Source organism: Phodopus roborovskii, unplaced genomic scaffold (assembly GCF_943737965.1).
Source record: "Phodopus roborovskii unplaced genomic scaffold, PHOROB, whole genome shotgun sequence".
Taxonomy (NCBI): domain Eukaryota; kingdom Metazoa; phylum Chordata; class Mammalia; order Rodentia; family Cricetidae; genus Phodopus; species Phodopus roborovskii.
The window spans coordinates 84069-98427 of NW_026126637.1; the positions used below are offsets into that span (position 1 = coordinate 84069).

The 14359-nt window shown below is 38.9% G+C and overlaps 2 protein-coding genes across 2 annotated transcripts in view; one reads left to right on the forward strand and one right to left on the reverse strand.

The window, feature by feature from the left end:
• LOC127239116 (zinc finger protein 54-like) overlaps nt 1-14359 on the forward strand; it is a 38956-nt gene that overhangs the window by 10947 nt on the left and 13650 nt on the right.
• Nucleotides 9269-14359, reverse strand: part of LOC127239115 (zinc finger protein 54-like) — a 101987-nt gene continuing 96896 nt past the window's right edge. Inside the window, exons 4-5 of the mRNA XM_051207906.1 lie at nt 12476-12602; nt 9269-10834 (exon numbers count right to left, since the gene is read on the reverse strand). Coding sequence (XP_051063863.1) covers nt 9270-10834; nt 12476-12602 — 1692 coding nt within the window. The 3' untranslated portion in view covers nt 9269. The remainder of the gene's footprint in view (nt 10835-12475; nt 12603-14359) is intronic.

The following is a 14359-nucleotide window of genomic DNA, read 5'->3' on the forward strand; positions in this document are numbered from 1 at the left end:
TTCTTTGGTCCAGCCTATTTGGGGTTCGGTATGCTTCTTGTACTTTTTCATGGGCATGTCCTTCTTCAGATTTGGAAAGTTTTCCTCGATGAATTTGTTAATTATGTTTTGGCACCTTTGAGCTGGGCTTCCTCACCTTCCTCTACGCCTATTATTCTTAGGTTTGGCCTTTTCACGGTATCCCACATTTCCTGGATGTTTTGTGTTAAGGATTTGTTGAATTTATGATTTTCTTTGGTTGATGAATCTATTTGTTCTAGTTTATCTTCTGCACCTGAGATTCTCTCTTCGATCTCTTGAATTCTGTTGGTTATGCTTGTGTCTGTAGTTCCAGATCATTTGCCCAGTATTTCTATTTCCAGCATTCCTTCGGTTTGTGTTGCCTTTATTTTCTCTATTTCAGTTTTCAAGTCTTGAACTGTTTCCTTCACCTGCTTAATTGTTTTTTCTTGGCTTTCTGTACTTTCCTTAAGGAATTTGTTCATTTCTTCCACTTTTTTGTTTGTTTTTTCCTCCATTTCTTTAAGAGATTTTCTCACATCTTCTTTCAGGGCCTCTATCATTTTTATGACGGTAATTTTTAAGTCGTTCCCTTCTGCTTCCTCTGCTTTGTTGTTGTGTTCCGTTCTAGTTGGTGTAGATTCCCTGGATTCTGGTGGTGTCACGCTTGTCTTTCTGTTGTTAGGTGTTTTCTTGTATTGCTGTCTTCCCATAGCTTCTTCCAGTAGGTGTTGGTAGGGTCTCCCCCTCTCTCTCTGGCACTTCCCCGGTGGGCTTATATGGGTCAGAGATTCAATATCTGTAGCTCTGGGTGCTCCAAGCTTTCTAGGAGGTCTCTCAGCAGACAGGGCCCCAGGGATGGGATCAGGGCTGAGGATCCAGTAGAAGATGCCACTAGCCAATGGCTCTAGCAAATTGCTGGCGTAAGAGGACAAAGGCTGAGCTGAAACTTGGGAAGTTTCTGCAGGAAACTGGCACTCTCCAGCTGAGGCCTCTTTCTTTAGCAGAGGCCCTGCTTTGGGGGTCAAGGATCTTGCTGGCAGGAACTCAGAGTGGACCCGCAGAGATAGGTGGATCTCTGGGAGGGGCCCGGGACTCCAGCAGAGGACTGGAGGTGGGGTCAGAGACCAAGCAGGTGGGAATTACGGGTGGTCCCGTGTGGATAGGCAGGTCTCTTTTGTTCCTCTGAACTCAGAGAAGTCTCTGAAGTAGTGTGGATTGTTGGCCCCACCCTCTGTCCCAGTGCTCAACCAGAACAGCAGGACTGTGGGCAGGGTAGGGCATAGGGTAGGGGGGGACAGGCTTGCGGTGGGGATGGTTGGGGGTGTATCAGAGCTCCAAGGGTGCTCTCAATGGGGACAGGACACAGGAGCAGAGGGATCAGGGGCCAACCCAAGGGAGTTTGGGGGGGGGGGGAGGTTGTAGGGGAGAAGCTGCCCCGATTGGGCCCAGACTCACCTCTAGCCAATGGCTGGCAGAAGACGACAAAGGCTGAGCTGAAACTTGGGAAGTTTTTGTAGGATAGTTGGATCTCACTGGAAACTGGGACTCTCCAGCTGAGGCCTCTTTCTTTAGCAGAGGCCCTGTTTTGGGGGTCCTGGTGACTAGTTTTTTGAAGTTTTTTTTTTTTTTTTTTTGTATGTTTTGGAGATCAGCCCTTGTCAGATGTGGGGTCGGTGGCTGTTGTTTGGTCTTGTTGACTGTGTTCTTTTTTTTTTTTTTTTTTTTTTTTTTTTGCGTTACAGAAGCTTCTCAGTTCCAGTAGATCCCATTTATTTATTGTCAATCTCAGTGTTTGTGCTGCTGGTGTTATATTCAGAAGGCGATCTCCTGTACCAATTTGTTCAAGCGTACCTCCAACATTCTCTTCTAAGAGGTTCAGTGTGACTGGATTTATGTTGAGATCTTTGATCCATTTGGACTTGATTTTTGTGCATGGCGATTAGACATGGGTCTATCTGCATTCTTCTACATACCATCGTCTAATTGTGCCAGCACCATTTGTTGAAGATTCCTTCCTCCTTCCATTGCATACTTTTAGCTGTTGTCAAAAATCAGGTGTTTGTAGGTGTATGGGTTAATATCAGAATTCGATTAGATTCCATTGGTTTACCTGTCTATTTTTGTGTCAATACCAAGCTGTTTTCAGGACTATTGTTCTATAGTAGAAGTCAGGGATGGCGATGCCTCCTGAAGTTCCTTTATTGGACAGGTTGTTTTGGCTATCCTGGGTCTTTTGTTTTTCCATATAAAGTTAAGTATTGTTCTTTCAATGTCAGTGAAGACTTGTGCTGGGATTTTGATGGGGATTGCATTGAATCTGTAGAATTCTTTTGGCAAGATTGCCATTTTTAACATGTTGAATCTACCTATCCAAGAGCATGGGAGATCTTTCCATTTTCTGGTATCTTCTTTAATTTCTTTCTTTAAAGACACAACACTCTTGCTGTATAGGTCTTTCACTTGTTTGGTAAGCGTTACCCCAAGATACTTTATGTTGTTTGTGGCTATTGTAAAGGTTGATGTTTCTCTGATTTCTTTTTAAGTCCCTTTATTTTCTGTATATAATAGGCTACTGATTATTTTGAGTTTATCATGTATCCTGCTAATTTGCTGAATGTGTTTGCCAGCTGTAGGAGTTGTCTGGTAGAGTTTTTCAGGTCACTTATGTAAACTATCATATGTTCTGCAAATAGTGACAGTTGAACTTCTTCGTTTCCAATTTATATTTCCTTGATCTCCTTTTGTTGTCTTACTCTAACTAGAATTTCAAGTACAATATTGAAGAGATATGGAGAGAGTGGGCAGCACTGTCTTATTTCTGGTGTTAGAGGAATCCCCTTAAGCATCTCTCCATTCAGTTTGATGTTGCCTGTTAGTTTACTGTATATTGCTTTTATTATGCTTAGGTATGTTCCCGTTACCCCTGATCTCTCCAAGACCCTTTTCTTGAAAGGGTGTTAAATTTTGTTAAAGGATTTTTAATCATCTAGTGAGATGATCATATTTTTTTTTTTTATTTTTCCGTTTCTTTATTGGTGGATCACATTGATAGATTTTCATATGTTGAACCATCCCTGTATCCCTGGGATGAATCCTACTTTGTCATGGTGGATGATTTCTCTGATGTTTTCTTGGATTTGATTTGCCAGTATTGTATTGAGTGTTTTTGCAACAATGTTCATGAGGGATATTGGTCTGTAGTTCTTTCTTAGTTGTGTCTTGGGTACCAAGGTAATTGTAGCCTCATAAAGAGTGTTTAGTAATGAACCTTCTGCTTCTATTGTGTGGAAAAATTTGAGGAGTATTGGTATTAGCTCTTCTTGAATTTCTGGTAGAATTCTACACTGAAGCTAATTGGCCCTGGTTTTTTTTTTGGGGGGGGGGAGGATGCTTTTGATGACTGTTTCTATTTCATTAGGAGTTAGAGATCTATTTAAACTTCTTATCTCTTCTTGATTTAATTTTTGTAAGGTATAGCTATCCAGAAATTTGCCCATTTCCTTTGAATTTTCAAATTTTTTGGAGTACAGGTTTTCAAAATATGACTTGAAAATTCTCTGGATTTCCTCAGGGTCCATTGTTATGCCCCCCCCCCCCGTTTCATTTCTGATTTTGTTGATTTGCATGTTCTCTCTCTGATTTTTGGTTTGTCTATTTTGTTGATTTTCTCGAACAACAAACTCTTTGTTGCATTGCTTCTCTGTATTGTTTTCCTAGTTTCTACTTTATTGATTTCAGTCCTCAAATTGATTATTTCCTGACAGCTACTCCTCCGGAGTGAGTTTACTTCTTTTTGTTCTAGGGCTTTCAGTTGTGCTGAATTGAGACTTTGTGTTGATGGATTTATCCTGTGATGAATATGAAATGACCTTCTTCATCTCTTTGGATTGATATTGGTTTGAAGTCTAACTTGTTAGATATTGGAATAACTACTCCTGCTTGTTTCTTGAGTCCATCTGATTGGACGATCTTTCCCCAACCCTTTACCCTGAGGTAATGTCTGTCTTTGAGGCTTAGATGTGTTGCTTGTGTGCAGCAGAAGGATGGATTATGTCTTTGTATGCATTCTGCTAGCCTGTGTCTTTTTATAGGCGAGTTAAGACCATTAATGTTGTGGAAAAGTAAAAACCATTGTTAATTTTTGTTTATTTTACATTTGTTGTTGGCGGTGGTATTGCGAGTAAATTTGTCCAGCTTTTTTTTGGGGGGAGGGGGGTTATCGTAAGGTGGAATTATCTATTACCTATGTGTTTGTGAGTGCAGTGAGATGAGGTTATCTATTACCTACATCTTTATGGGCATAGTTAACTTCCTTGGGTTGGAGTTTTCCTTCCAGAACGTTCTGTAGGGCTGTATTGTGGATATGTATTGTGAAAATCTGGCTTTGTCATTGAGTATCTTGTTTTCTCCATCTATAGAGATTGAGAGTTTTGCTGGGTATAGTAGCCTGGGCTGGCATCCGTGGATTCTTAGTATTTGTAGAACACCTATCCAGGACCTTTTGGTCCAGTGCTTCCATGGAGAAGTCAGTTGTAATTTTGATAGGTATGTCTTTATATGTTACCTGTCCTTTTCCCCTTTTTCCTTCACTGCTCTTAATATTCTTTTTTTATTCTGTATGTTAGGTGTGTTGAGTTTTGATGATTATGTGTCCAGGGGTCTTTTTTGTTTTACTACTTTTTTTGTTGTTGTTGTTCAGTGTATTTGGTGTTCAGTATGCTTCTTGTTCTTTCATAGGCATGTCTTTCCTCAGATTGAGAAAGTTTTCTTCAATGATTTTGTTGAATATGTTTCCTGCACCTTTGAGCTGGGCTTCTTTGCCTTCTTCTATGCCTATTATTCTTAGTTTTGGCCTTTTCTCAGTGTTCCACATTTCCTGGATATTTTGTATTAAGGATTTGTTGGATTTAAGATTTTCTTTGGTTGATGAATCATTTTCCTCTAGTTTATCTTCAGTGCCTGAGATTATCTCTTCCATCTCTTGTACTCTGTTGTTTATGCTTGCATCTGTAGTTGCTGATCATTTACCCAGTTTTTGTATTTTCAGCATTCCCTCGGTTTGTGTTTTCTTTAGTGTCTGTATTTCAGTTTTCAGGTCTTGGACTGTTTGAATTGTTTCCTTTAGCTGTTTGATTGTTTTTTCTTGGCTTTCCTTACTGCCTTTAAGGGATTTGTTCATTTCTTGCATTTGTTTTTTTTGGGGGGGGTTGTCTTTTCCTCTATTTCTTCCAATTTTTTTTGTTTCTTCCATTTCTTTAAGCGTTTTTCTCATATCATCTTTGAGGGCTGTATTATTTTTATGAAGTTATTTTTTAAGTCACTCTTCTGCTTCATCTGCTTTGGTGTGTTCAGGTCTAGGTGGTGTAGAGTCCCTAGAGTCTGGTGGTGTCATACTGGTGTTCCCATTGCTGGGTGTTTTCTTGTATTGCCATCTTTCCATCGTTTCTTCCAGTGGGGGCAGGTGGAGTCTCTCTCTCTACTCTGCTCTCCCGATGGGTGTAGGTGGGTCAGGAGTTCGAGATCTGTAGCTCTGGATGATCCAAGCTCTCTTAGAGGTCTCTCCTCCAGCAGAGGGCTGGGGTTGGGGCCCAAAGATCAGGTGAGTGAGCCCTCAAGGAGGTCCTGTATGGATAGGTGGGTCCAGTGTGCTCAGAGATGACCCAATTAGTTCCAAGGAGGTGGATGGGGTATTGAACCTACACTCTGGCCCAATGCTCACCCCTAGCAGCGGGCCCAGCAGGACAAAGGATGAGGGGAAAACAGGTGGTGTATGAACCAGAGTACCAGGATTGTACCATCCAGGACAACGTTATAGTGTGGGGGGGAGGGTGCGGGGGAGTTTCCAAGGAAGGATGTGGGGGAGATTTGGCCTGAACTGATCCCAAACTGACCTCCGGCAGAGGGCAGGCGATGGGACCCAACGATCATGTGAGTTTGGCCTCAAGGTGGTCCCTGGTAGATAGGCAGGTCCAATGTGCTCAGAGCAGATCCAGGAAGTTCCACTGACATGGAGGCGTTGTTGGACCCACCCTGGCACCACTTTTTATGCACACAAGCAACCTCTCTCTTGATTAGATTTCAAGCATGTACCATAGAGAGAATTTATGCTATGGTTAAAAAAAAAAAAAACAAAACAAAAAACAAAGGCCAGGTGGATGTGGTGCAAACCTTAATCCCAGTACTCAGAAAGCAGAAGAAGGGAGAGCTCTGTGAGTGCAGGATCAGACTCTTCTACAGAGCACGTTCCAAAAACTGGCTCTATAGCTCTGAGAAACATGGTCTTTTTTGTTTTGCTTTTGTTTTTTGAGGCAAGGTTTCACTGTGTAACAGTCATGGCTGCCCTGGAATTTACTTTGGAGACCAGGCTGGCTTAGAACTCAAGGACATCCACCTGGATGCTGGAATTAAAATAGTGCCCCACCACCATCCAGGTGAGAAACTAAAAAAGCAAAAACAAACAAAATATTCAATTTGGAAACTATAGTTTGTAGAATAGAAAATATTAATATTTTGATAAAGATGAACATTAATCTGATATCTAAACATTCATGTTTAAAATTAGCACTGTGCAGTAGATAGTTGGTAATGCATAGAATCATAACTGTTCAAAAACTACTAAGAAAAACTGTATAAGACAGATAATTACCATTTCATCATGGCTGAGGGTGGGTCCTACAAGTCTTTTACCTTAGTGGAAGTGTACCTGCAGTCAATGGAAGCTGTATCATGTAGTTTCAAGTAAATTCTTCCCAAGTTTTATTAAGTAATTCAAAATGAATGCCTGCATACACTGAGGGATTGCTTTTTTTTTTTATTGTTTTGGGTTTTCAAGATAGGGTTTCTCTATGTAACCATAGCTACCTTGCAAGTTGCAGTGTAGACAGTGCTGGCTTAGAACTCACAGGGATACCCCTTCCTCTGCCTCCAGAGAGCTGGGATTAAAGGTATGTGTCACCACTTTCTTAGCCTTTGAGAATTTTTAAGTTTATGTTATAATCCCAGTGATGTCACTTTCACAGCTTTTCTTTTCACAGTTATTTACTTTCTTGCTATTTGTTTGGTTTGACTGTACTATGAAGATTTTGATGTGAGAGAAGAATTTTTCAGCATTTTCTTTAACAATGAGTTGCTTTTTATCTCTGAAATTTTATCACTATGTAAAGGGGTTGTCAAATTCAATGTACTTGGGGATGTGTGATTTCCAATGGACAAAAAGACATGGGGAATATATATTCTTTACTTTTATATGGTTTCTTAGAAGTATGAATTTTGAGACATACAATACAATTAGAGAAAAAACTAAAGGTTTTCTAATTTTATGTTACTTTATTAGGATTGTTTTTTGACAAAGAGTTTATGCAATCCTGGCTAGCGTGGAAGACAGTATGTTTATGGTGATGTCTACCAAGTCAGAGATCTTGTCTGTGTCCTCAGTGCTGGAATGGAGTGTACCACCCCACCTGACATTATTATTATGAATTTTTGGATGTTGAATAAGATACAAGTTTTTATTACTTTTTTTTTTTTTAAACCAGGGACTGGAGACATGGCTTAAACATGAAGTGCACTGGTTGTTCTGTCAGAGGACTAGCGTTCAATTCCCAACACGCAGAACAGTTTACCTGCCAGCCAAACATGCATACACATTAAAAGAAATAGCGCTTTTCCCACTGTTATATATGCAGAATATTATTTTAATATACACTCTAGGAAAATTTAAAAAACACAAACCTTTATAAAACTTCAACCAGTTTCTTATGTTTCTATTTTGTTTTTTATTTAAAAATTTTACTTTTCATTTTACATAGAAACCCCAGTTAACCCTCCCTCACCACCTCCCACCCCCCCCCAGCTCCCCACCGCCTATCTAGTCCTCAGAGGGGGTAAGGCCTTCCTTGGGAAAGTCAACAAAGCTCTTCCTCCTTGAATTAAGGCTGAGCAAGGTATCCCACCATAGGGAATGGGCTCTGAAAAGAGAATTCATGCACCTGGGAAAGGTTCTAATCCCACTACCACCCCATACCCCCTCAACAGATCAGGCCACATAACTATTCAGAGGAACTAGTTTGGTTGCATGCAGTTCCCCAGCTCTCTGAGCTCCTACTAGCTTGGGTCAGCTGTTTCTGTGGTTTTCCACATCATGATCTTGACTCCCCTCCCCCTTGCTCATATGATCCTTTTTCACTCTCATCAACGAACTTCAGTAGCTCAGCCCAGTGCTTGGTTGTGGATTACTTCATCTACTTCTATCAGTTACTGGAGGTCAGTTCTATGACAACAATTAGGGTAGTCACTAATCTGATTAAAGAGAAGGCCCTTTCAGACATCCTCTCCATTATTGTTAGGAGTCTTAGCTGGGGTCACCCTTGTGGTTTCTTGAGAATTTCCCAAGCACAAGGTTTCTCTCTAAATCCATAATGGCTTGCTCTATCAAGATATCTCTTTCATTGGTCTCCCAAAGTATTTTGTAAACTGTTGTGATTTGTAAGCAGAGAGTAATGGAAAATGCTATGTCACATTATTTAAACAGTTTCTCTCCAGTATGAATTTTCTAATGTTTCCTAAGATTCGAATTCTGGATAAAGGATACATCAGTTTTTGCATTTGTATGGTTTCTCTCCATTATGGGTTTTCTGATATCTCCTTAAAGCAGAAGAGTGGACAAACGATTTTTCACATTCCTAACAACTGTAAAGTCCACATCCAGTATGAACTCTCAAATATCTTATAAGATTCAAGTCCCCAGCAAAGGTCTTGTCACACTATGTACATTTGTAGGGTTTCTCTCCAGCGTTAACACTGTGAGGCCTTCTAAGATTTCAGCAACTGGAAAAAGGATTTGTCACATTCTTTACAACTGTAAGGTCACTCTCCAAACTCTCTGATGTCGTCTAAGACATCAGATATAGGATATATCACAATCTTCACATATGTCAAGTATTTCTCCAGTATGATGTTTCTGATGTCTCCTTAAAAGACAAGATTGGGGAAAATATTTGCCACAAACATGACAACTATAAGGCCTCTCCAGTATGTAAACTCTGATGTTTTCTAAGATGTGAGTCCCATGTAAAGGATTTGTCACATTCCAAATATCTATAAGGTTTCCCCCAAGTGTGAACACTCTGATGTGTTCTAAGACTTGAGCAACTGGTAAAGGGTACGTCATGTTCCTTACAACTCTAAGGTCTCTCTCAAGTATGAACTCTCTGATGCATTCTAAGTAGTATTCATCTAGTAAAGGATTTGTCACATTCCTTAAAACTCTAAGATCTCTTCCCAGTATGAACTCTCTGGTGTGTTTTAAGTAGTGTGCATCTGGTAAAGGATTTGTCACATTCCTTACAACTGTAAGGTCTCTCTCCAGTATGAACTCTCTGATGTGTTTTAAGATGTGAGATCTGTGTAAAGGATTTGTCACATTCCTTACAACTGTAAGGTCTCTCTCCAGTATGAACTCTCTGATGTGTTCTAAGTAGTGTGCATCTGGTAAAGGATTTGTCACATTCCTTACAACTGTAAGGTCTCTCTCCAGTATGAGCTCTCTGATGTGTTTTAAGATGTGAGACCTGTGTAAAGGATTTGTCACATTCCTTACAGCTGTAAGGTCTCTCTCCAGTATGAACTCTCTGATGTCTTCTAAGATGTGAGACCAAGGAAAAGGATTTGTCACATTCCTTACAACTGTAAGGTCTTTCTCCAGTATGAACTCTCTGATGTCTTCTAAGACTTGCAATATGGATAAACGATTTGTCACAATCTGTACATTTAAGAAGTTTCTCTCCAGTATGAATTTTCTGATGTTCTCTAAAATATGAGGAGGTAGTATACGATTTGTCACATTCCTTACATCTGTAAAGTTTCTCTCCAGTGTGAACACTCTGATGTCTTCTAAGATTTGAGAGTTTGGTAAAGGACTTTTCACATTCCTTACATTTGTAACATTTTTCTTCAATATGAATTTTCTGATGTCTTCTAAAAGTTGAGTCCCAGGTAAAAGATTTGTGACATAATTCACATTTGTAAGGCTTTTCACTGGCATGGATTCTGTAATGTTTTTTAAGAAGTGATAATTTAAGAAAGGACTTACCACATTCTTTACATTTGTGAAACTTCTCTAGAGAATGAGTTTTTCTATGCATACTCAATGATGAAGAGTGGGGAAAGCATCTGCCACACTCCTTGCACTTGTAAGTATGGCTTTTCTGATGGCTATTAATTCCTGCCAAGTGACGAAATGACTTTCCACATTCTTTGCACTTGTAGGGTTTATCCACAGTATGAAGTCTTTGATGTGATTTAAGATGAGAACACCGCATAAAGGATTTTTCACAAACACTGCACTTATAGGGTTTCTTTCCAGTATGAATTCTCTCATGTACATTGAGGCGTGTAACACTACTGAAACATTTCCCGCATATCCCACAGTGGTGTCCTTTCTCTCCAATATGGATTGGTTGTTGCTGAAAACTGTATGCTGAGCTGAACGAGTCATCATGTTCTCCCTGCCTGTTCTCTTTCCTTGCAGTGTAGACTCTCTGATTTTGAGAAATGTTGTTGGGATACAAATTTAAAGATTTCTCACAGTCTTTAGATTTGCAAGGTTCTTCTCCAGTGTGCACGCTTTCATGTCTATCTGGGTTTGATGAGTCAACAGAGAGATCTCTGGGATTACTACATGTGTATTTATTAGAGTTTTCTGTAGTTTTACTTGATCTATAAAGTGCACATGTGGAGGGGTCATGAAGCACTTTGCCAAATTCATTACACTGACAACACTCCTTTTCAGTCTTCCCATGGTGATGGACAGGATCACATATGTAATAGTTCTCTGAAAATGAGTACAGTTCAGATTAATAGGGCTTGTTCCAATAATAAATGTGATAAGTGGCTGTCACCCTAAGTTGTCATTTAACATCAGTGAACCTAGAACTATTCAGATTAGAGCTCACAGTAATGAATATCTTTCAATCACTGTAATTGCATGGATTCTCACAAACACAGCATGACAGCCTTCAAAGTTCAGTGAGTTATAACAGATATCTTTATCAAAAATCTCTAATTGGTAAAGAGAAGGAAAGCATAATTGATGGCCGAGAATTAGCTGTAGGACAGAGATCATGGAGTGATTATATTTAGAACACATGTCTCTATCATTAAATATTTCCTCTCAGAAATTGAAGAAGAGGAGTTTAATCCAATCACGGTATTTATAGAAGTGATAGGCAATAAAGACTACTATTCAGAAGACCTGATTCCTTTAAGATTAAAATCTTACTCAAAAGCATTACAGGTTTAATTCTTTCTCTAGAAAAAAAAAAAAAACACACACATCAGCAAAGTAATGGATGCAAAGGCAGAATGATGCCAGATATCAGAGAGGCTCTAGCTGATTTGAGGCAGGGCTGTCATGGGTAGCTATTGCTTATTTCTATCTTCCATTGTCTGAGCTCCACAACTGCTGTGTTCTTAAATTTCCTCATTGGGTTGTCTCAGGTCCATTCTGTACACTGACTCCTGAGATTATTTTTCATAAGCATGCCTGTGTATTTGAACTGGGGAAAAAAAGGACAAAATATGAAAATATGTGTACAAGGAAGGCAATTACAGAATAATCCTACTTCACAGACTCATGATAAACCTAAAATTTTGCAAAATTATCCCAATCCTACTTCAGCATAATTACATAAACATCATTTTGTACTAGTATTAAGTCACCATATTCAGGTGTAATAAGACTTCTAACAATTACAACAGACAGGTTGCATCCATGGGCAAGGATACTACACTAAGTTAAAAGGTCAGGAATATTTTAAGTTGAATTAAACATCACAAAAACATCCTCAGCTCTGGCTTTCTCTTTCCCTTGCAGCCTTCACTGTTGTCCTGCTCATTCACTAGTTCACCCTAGTTGTGGTTCTCTCTGCTCTCCACATTCCAGGGAAACCTCATTCTTTCTGTGCAGGTGCCCACACCTACATTGTATACAATAATCCACATGTTCTTTCAGGAAGCCCCTAACCCATGATAGAACTTTTAAAAAGAATACAGAAGTCTAAGCCAGTACTGAGTGAAGTAAATGAAAATACAAAAGAGGAAATTAAACAGGATTTCTTGATTGATGTTGGGCAAATTTTTGGGTATAATTAGTATTTTCAGTTTGGGTATCTTGAATTTTCCTCATAATTGTAACTAGGTAAATTGCAATAATGGACATGGAGCTTTCAGATATGAATAGAAATATTATATGCTACTGAATCTATGGATGAATCCAAATGAAGGATGGATGACAGCTGGGAAATGGAAAGTAGAAAGAGAAAACTAAATAGCATGGAAATGGGCTTTCCTATTATTAAATTATGCCTTGGCTTCTGTTGTTATTTATTTCAGCACAGCCTAATAGATTTTAGATTCCATTAAGTCAGAACAAACAAAAGATGGGTTAGAAATGCTACCAGCAAAATGTTCTCACCCACAGAGAGCAGGTTGCTGTAATTCTCCAACATCACATCAATGTACAAAGCCCTCTGAGCAGAGTCCAGGCATGCCCACTCCTTCTGGGAGAAGTCCACAACTATATCCCTGAATGTCAACAGACCCTGAAACAAAAAAGTATGGTTTGACCACTTGCTACCTGGATGTGCTTTCCTGGATACATGGAGATGAAATGTAGATGAGCGAAGATAATTACTCAAAACTCATGTAGTCATATTCTATCATGTATATTCTAACTCTGTGAAAACATGATGACACAATAGTCTTAAAAGAAGTAAACAAGCTGGGCAGTGGTGTTGCATGACTTTAATCCCTGTATTCGGGGAGGGAGAGGTAAGCAGGTCTCTGTAAGCGGATCTCTGTGAGTTCGCGTCCAGCCTAGTCTACAGAGAAAGTTCCAAGACTGCCAGGGCTACATAGGAAAACTCTGTCTTGAGAAAAAACAAAACAAAACAAATAACCCACCATGGGATACATGATAACCTGTCTCAATAAACAAACAAACTGGCAGTACACATGAAACAAGACACACATTTAAGGTCTGGACAGTTATCTATCTGTTATGGATGCTGTGTTTATATTACACAGGATCACAGCAAACATGTCTCAGGATACTTCATGATGAGCTTTAAATGCTGCACTTACAGATCATGCTAAAACACTGACACAAAGAAAGCTTATGTTTACTTGGGCCTAACATGACTCTATTTTAACAGGCTCAGCTGCGATATTTAACTGTTGGTACAATGCCACATCATTAAATTACAAAGGGGTAGGTGTAGAAGGCAGAACATATGACTGATTTTATAGGCAAGATTTTGGTTTTTTCCACAGTAGCAAGGATGTAATAGCACTAGACATTGTCAATTTTAACATTAATATATAAGATAAGTAGTTCATGGAATTAATCTGATGAGAACATTTGGGCCATTATGAAGAGATAGAAAAATCTGTATCATCCATATTTGATATAATCTATTTTTTCCTATGTATAAGCCAACAGAGACAAATAACAATTTCAAAAGTTATGAAGAATATTTCACTTCAGTCACAAAGAGTAAAAAAATTGAGAGAAGTCCAAAAGCACATCAAACATTGCTTATGGTATACCTAAGAAATCTATAACAGTTACAACTTGGATAAATATCATTGCAAGAATTAACCAAAATTAAAATAATTAAATTCACAAGAAAAAATATCACAAATCAACAAATGTAGGAATGAACTAAATAGATAATTTTCAAAGACAGAAACTCAAAAGGCCAGTAAACATTACAAAAGCTTTCAGAATCCCCAAAATGCCACCATGGAAATGCAAAGTAAAACTACTTGGAAATAGTGGCTCACCCCAGGCAGAATGGCTATCATCAACTACTAACCTGACAATAAATGTTTGAGGGGATATGGAGATAAAGCATCCTTATTCACTGTTGATGGAGGAAAGGGTGCAAACTAGAACAGATATTGAAGGAACCAATTTGGATAGCACTGAAAAAATTGAAGAGAGTACTAACATATGACCCAGCTCTTTCACTCTGCACCATATACCCAGAGAACAACTCAACGCACCACAGAAATACTCATACCTCATGATTACTGCTATTTTAATCACCCAAGGACAAGTACAGCAATCAAACTAATTACCTATCAACAGATGAATAGATTATGAAAATTGTATAAAATAGAATGCTATTCAGCTGAAGAAAAGAAAAAAATATAATAAAAGGTGGCAGGGAAAAGGAAGGACCCCAGATGTGTAATACTGACTGAGGTCATACACTTTTAGAAAAATGACACCAAATTTTTGGTAATTTTTATAATCTACCAAATAATACATATCAGAACAACATATATGTGGGTA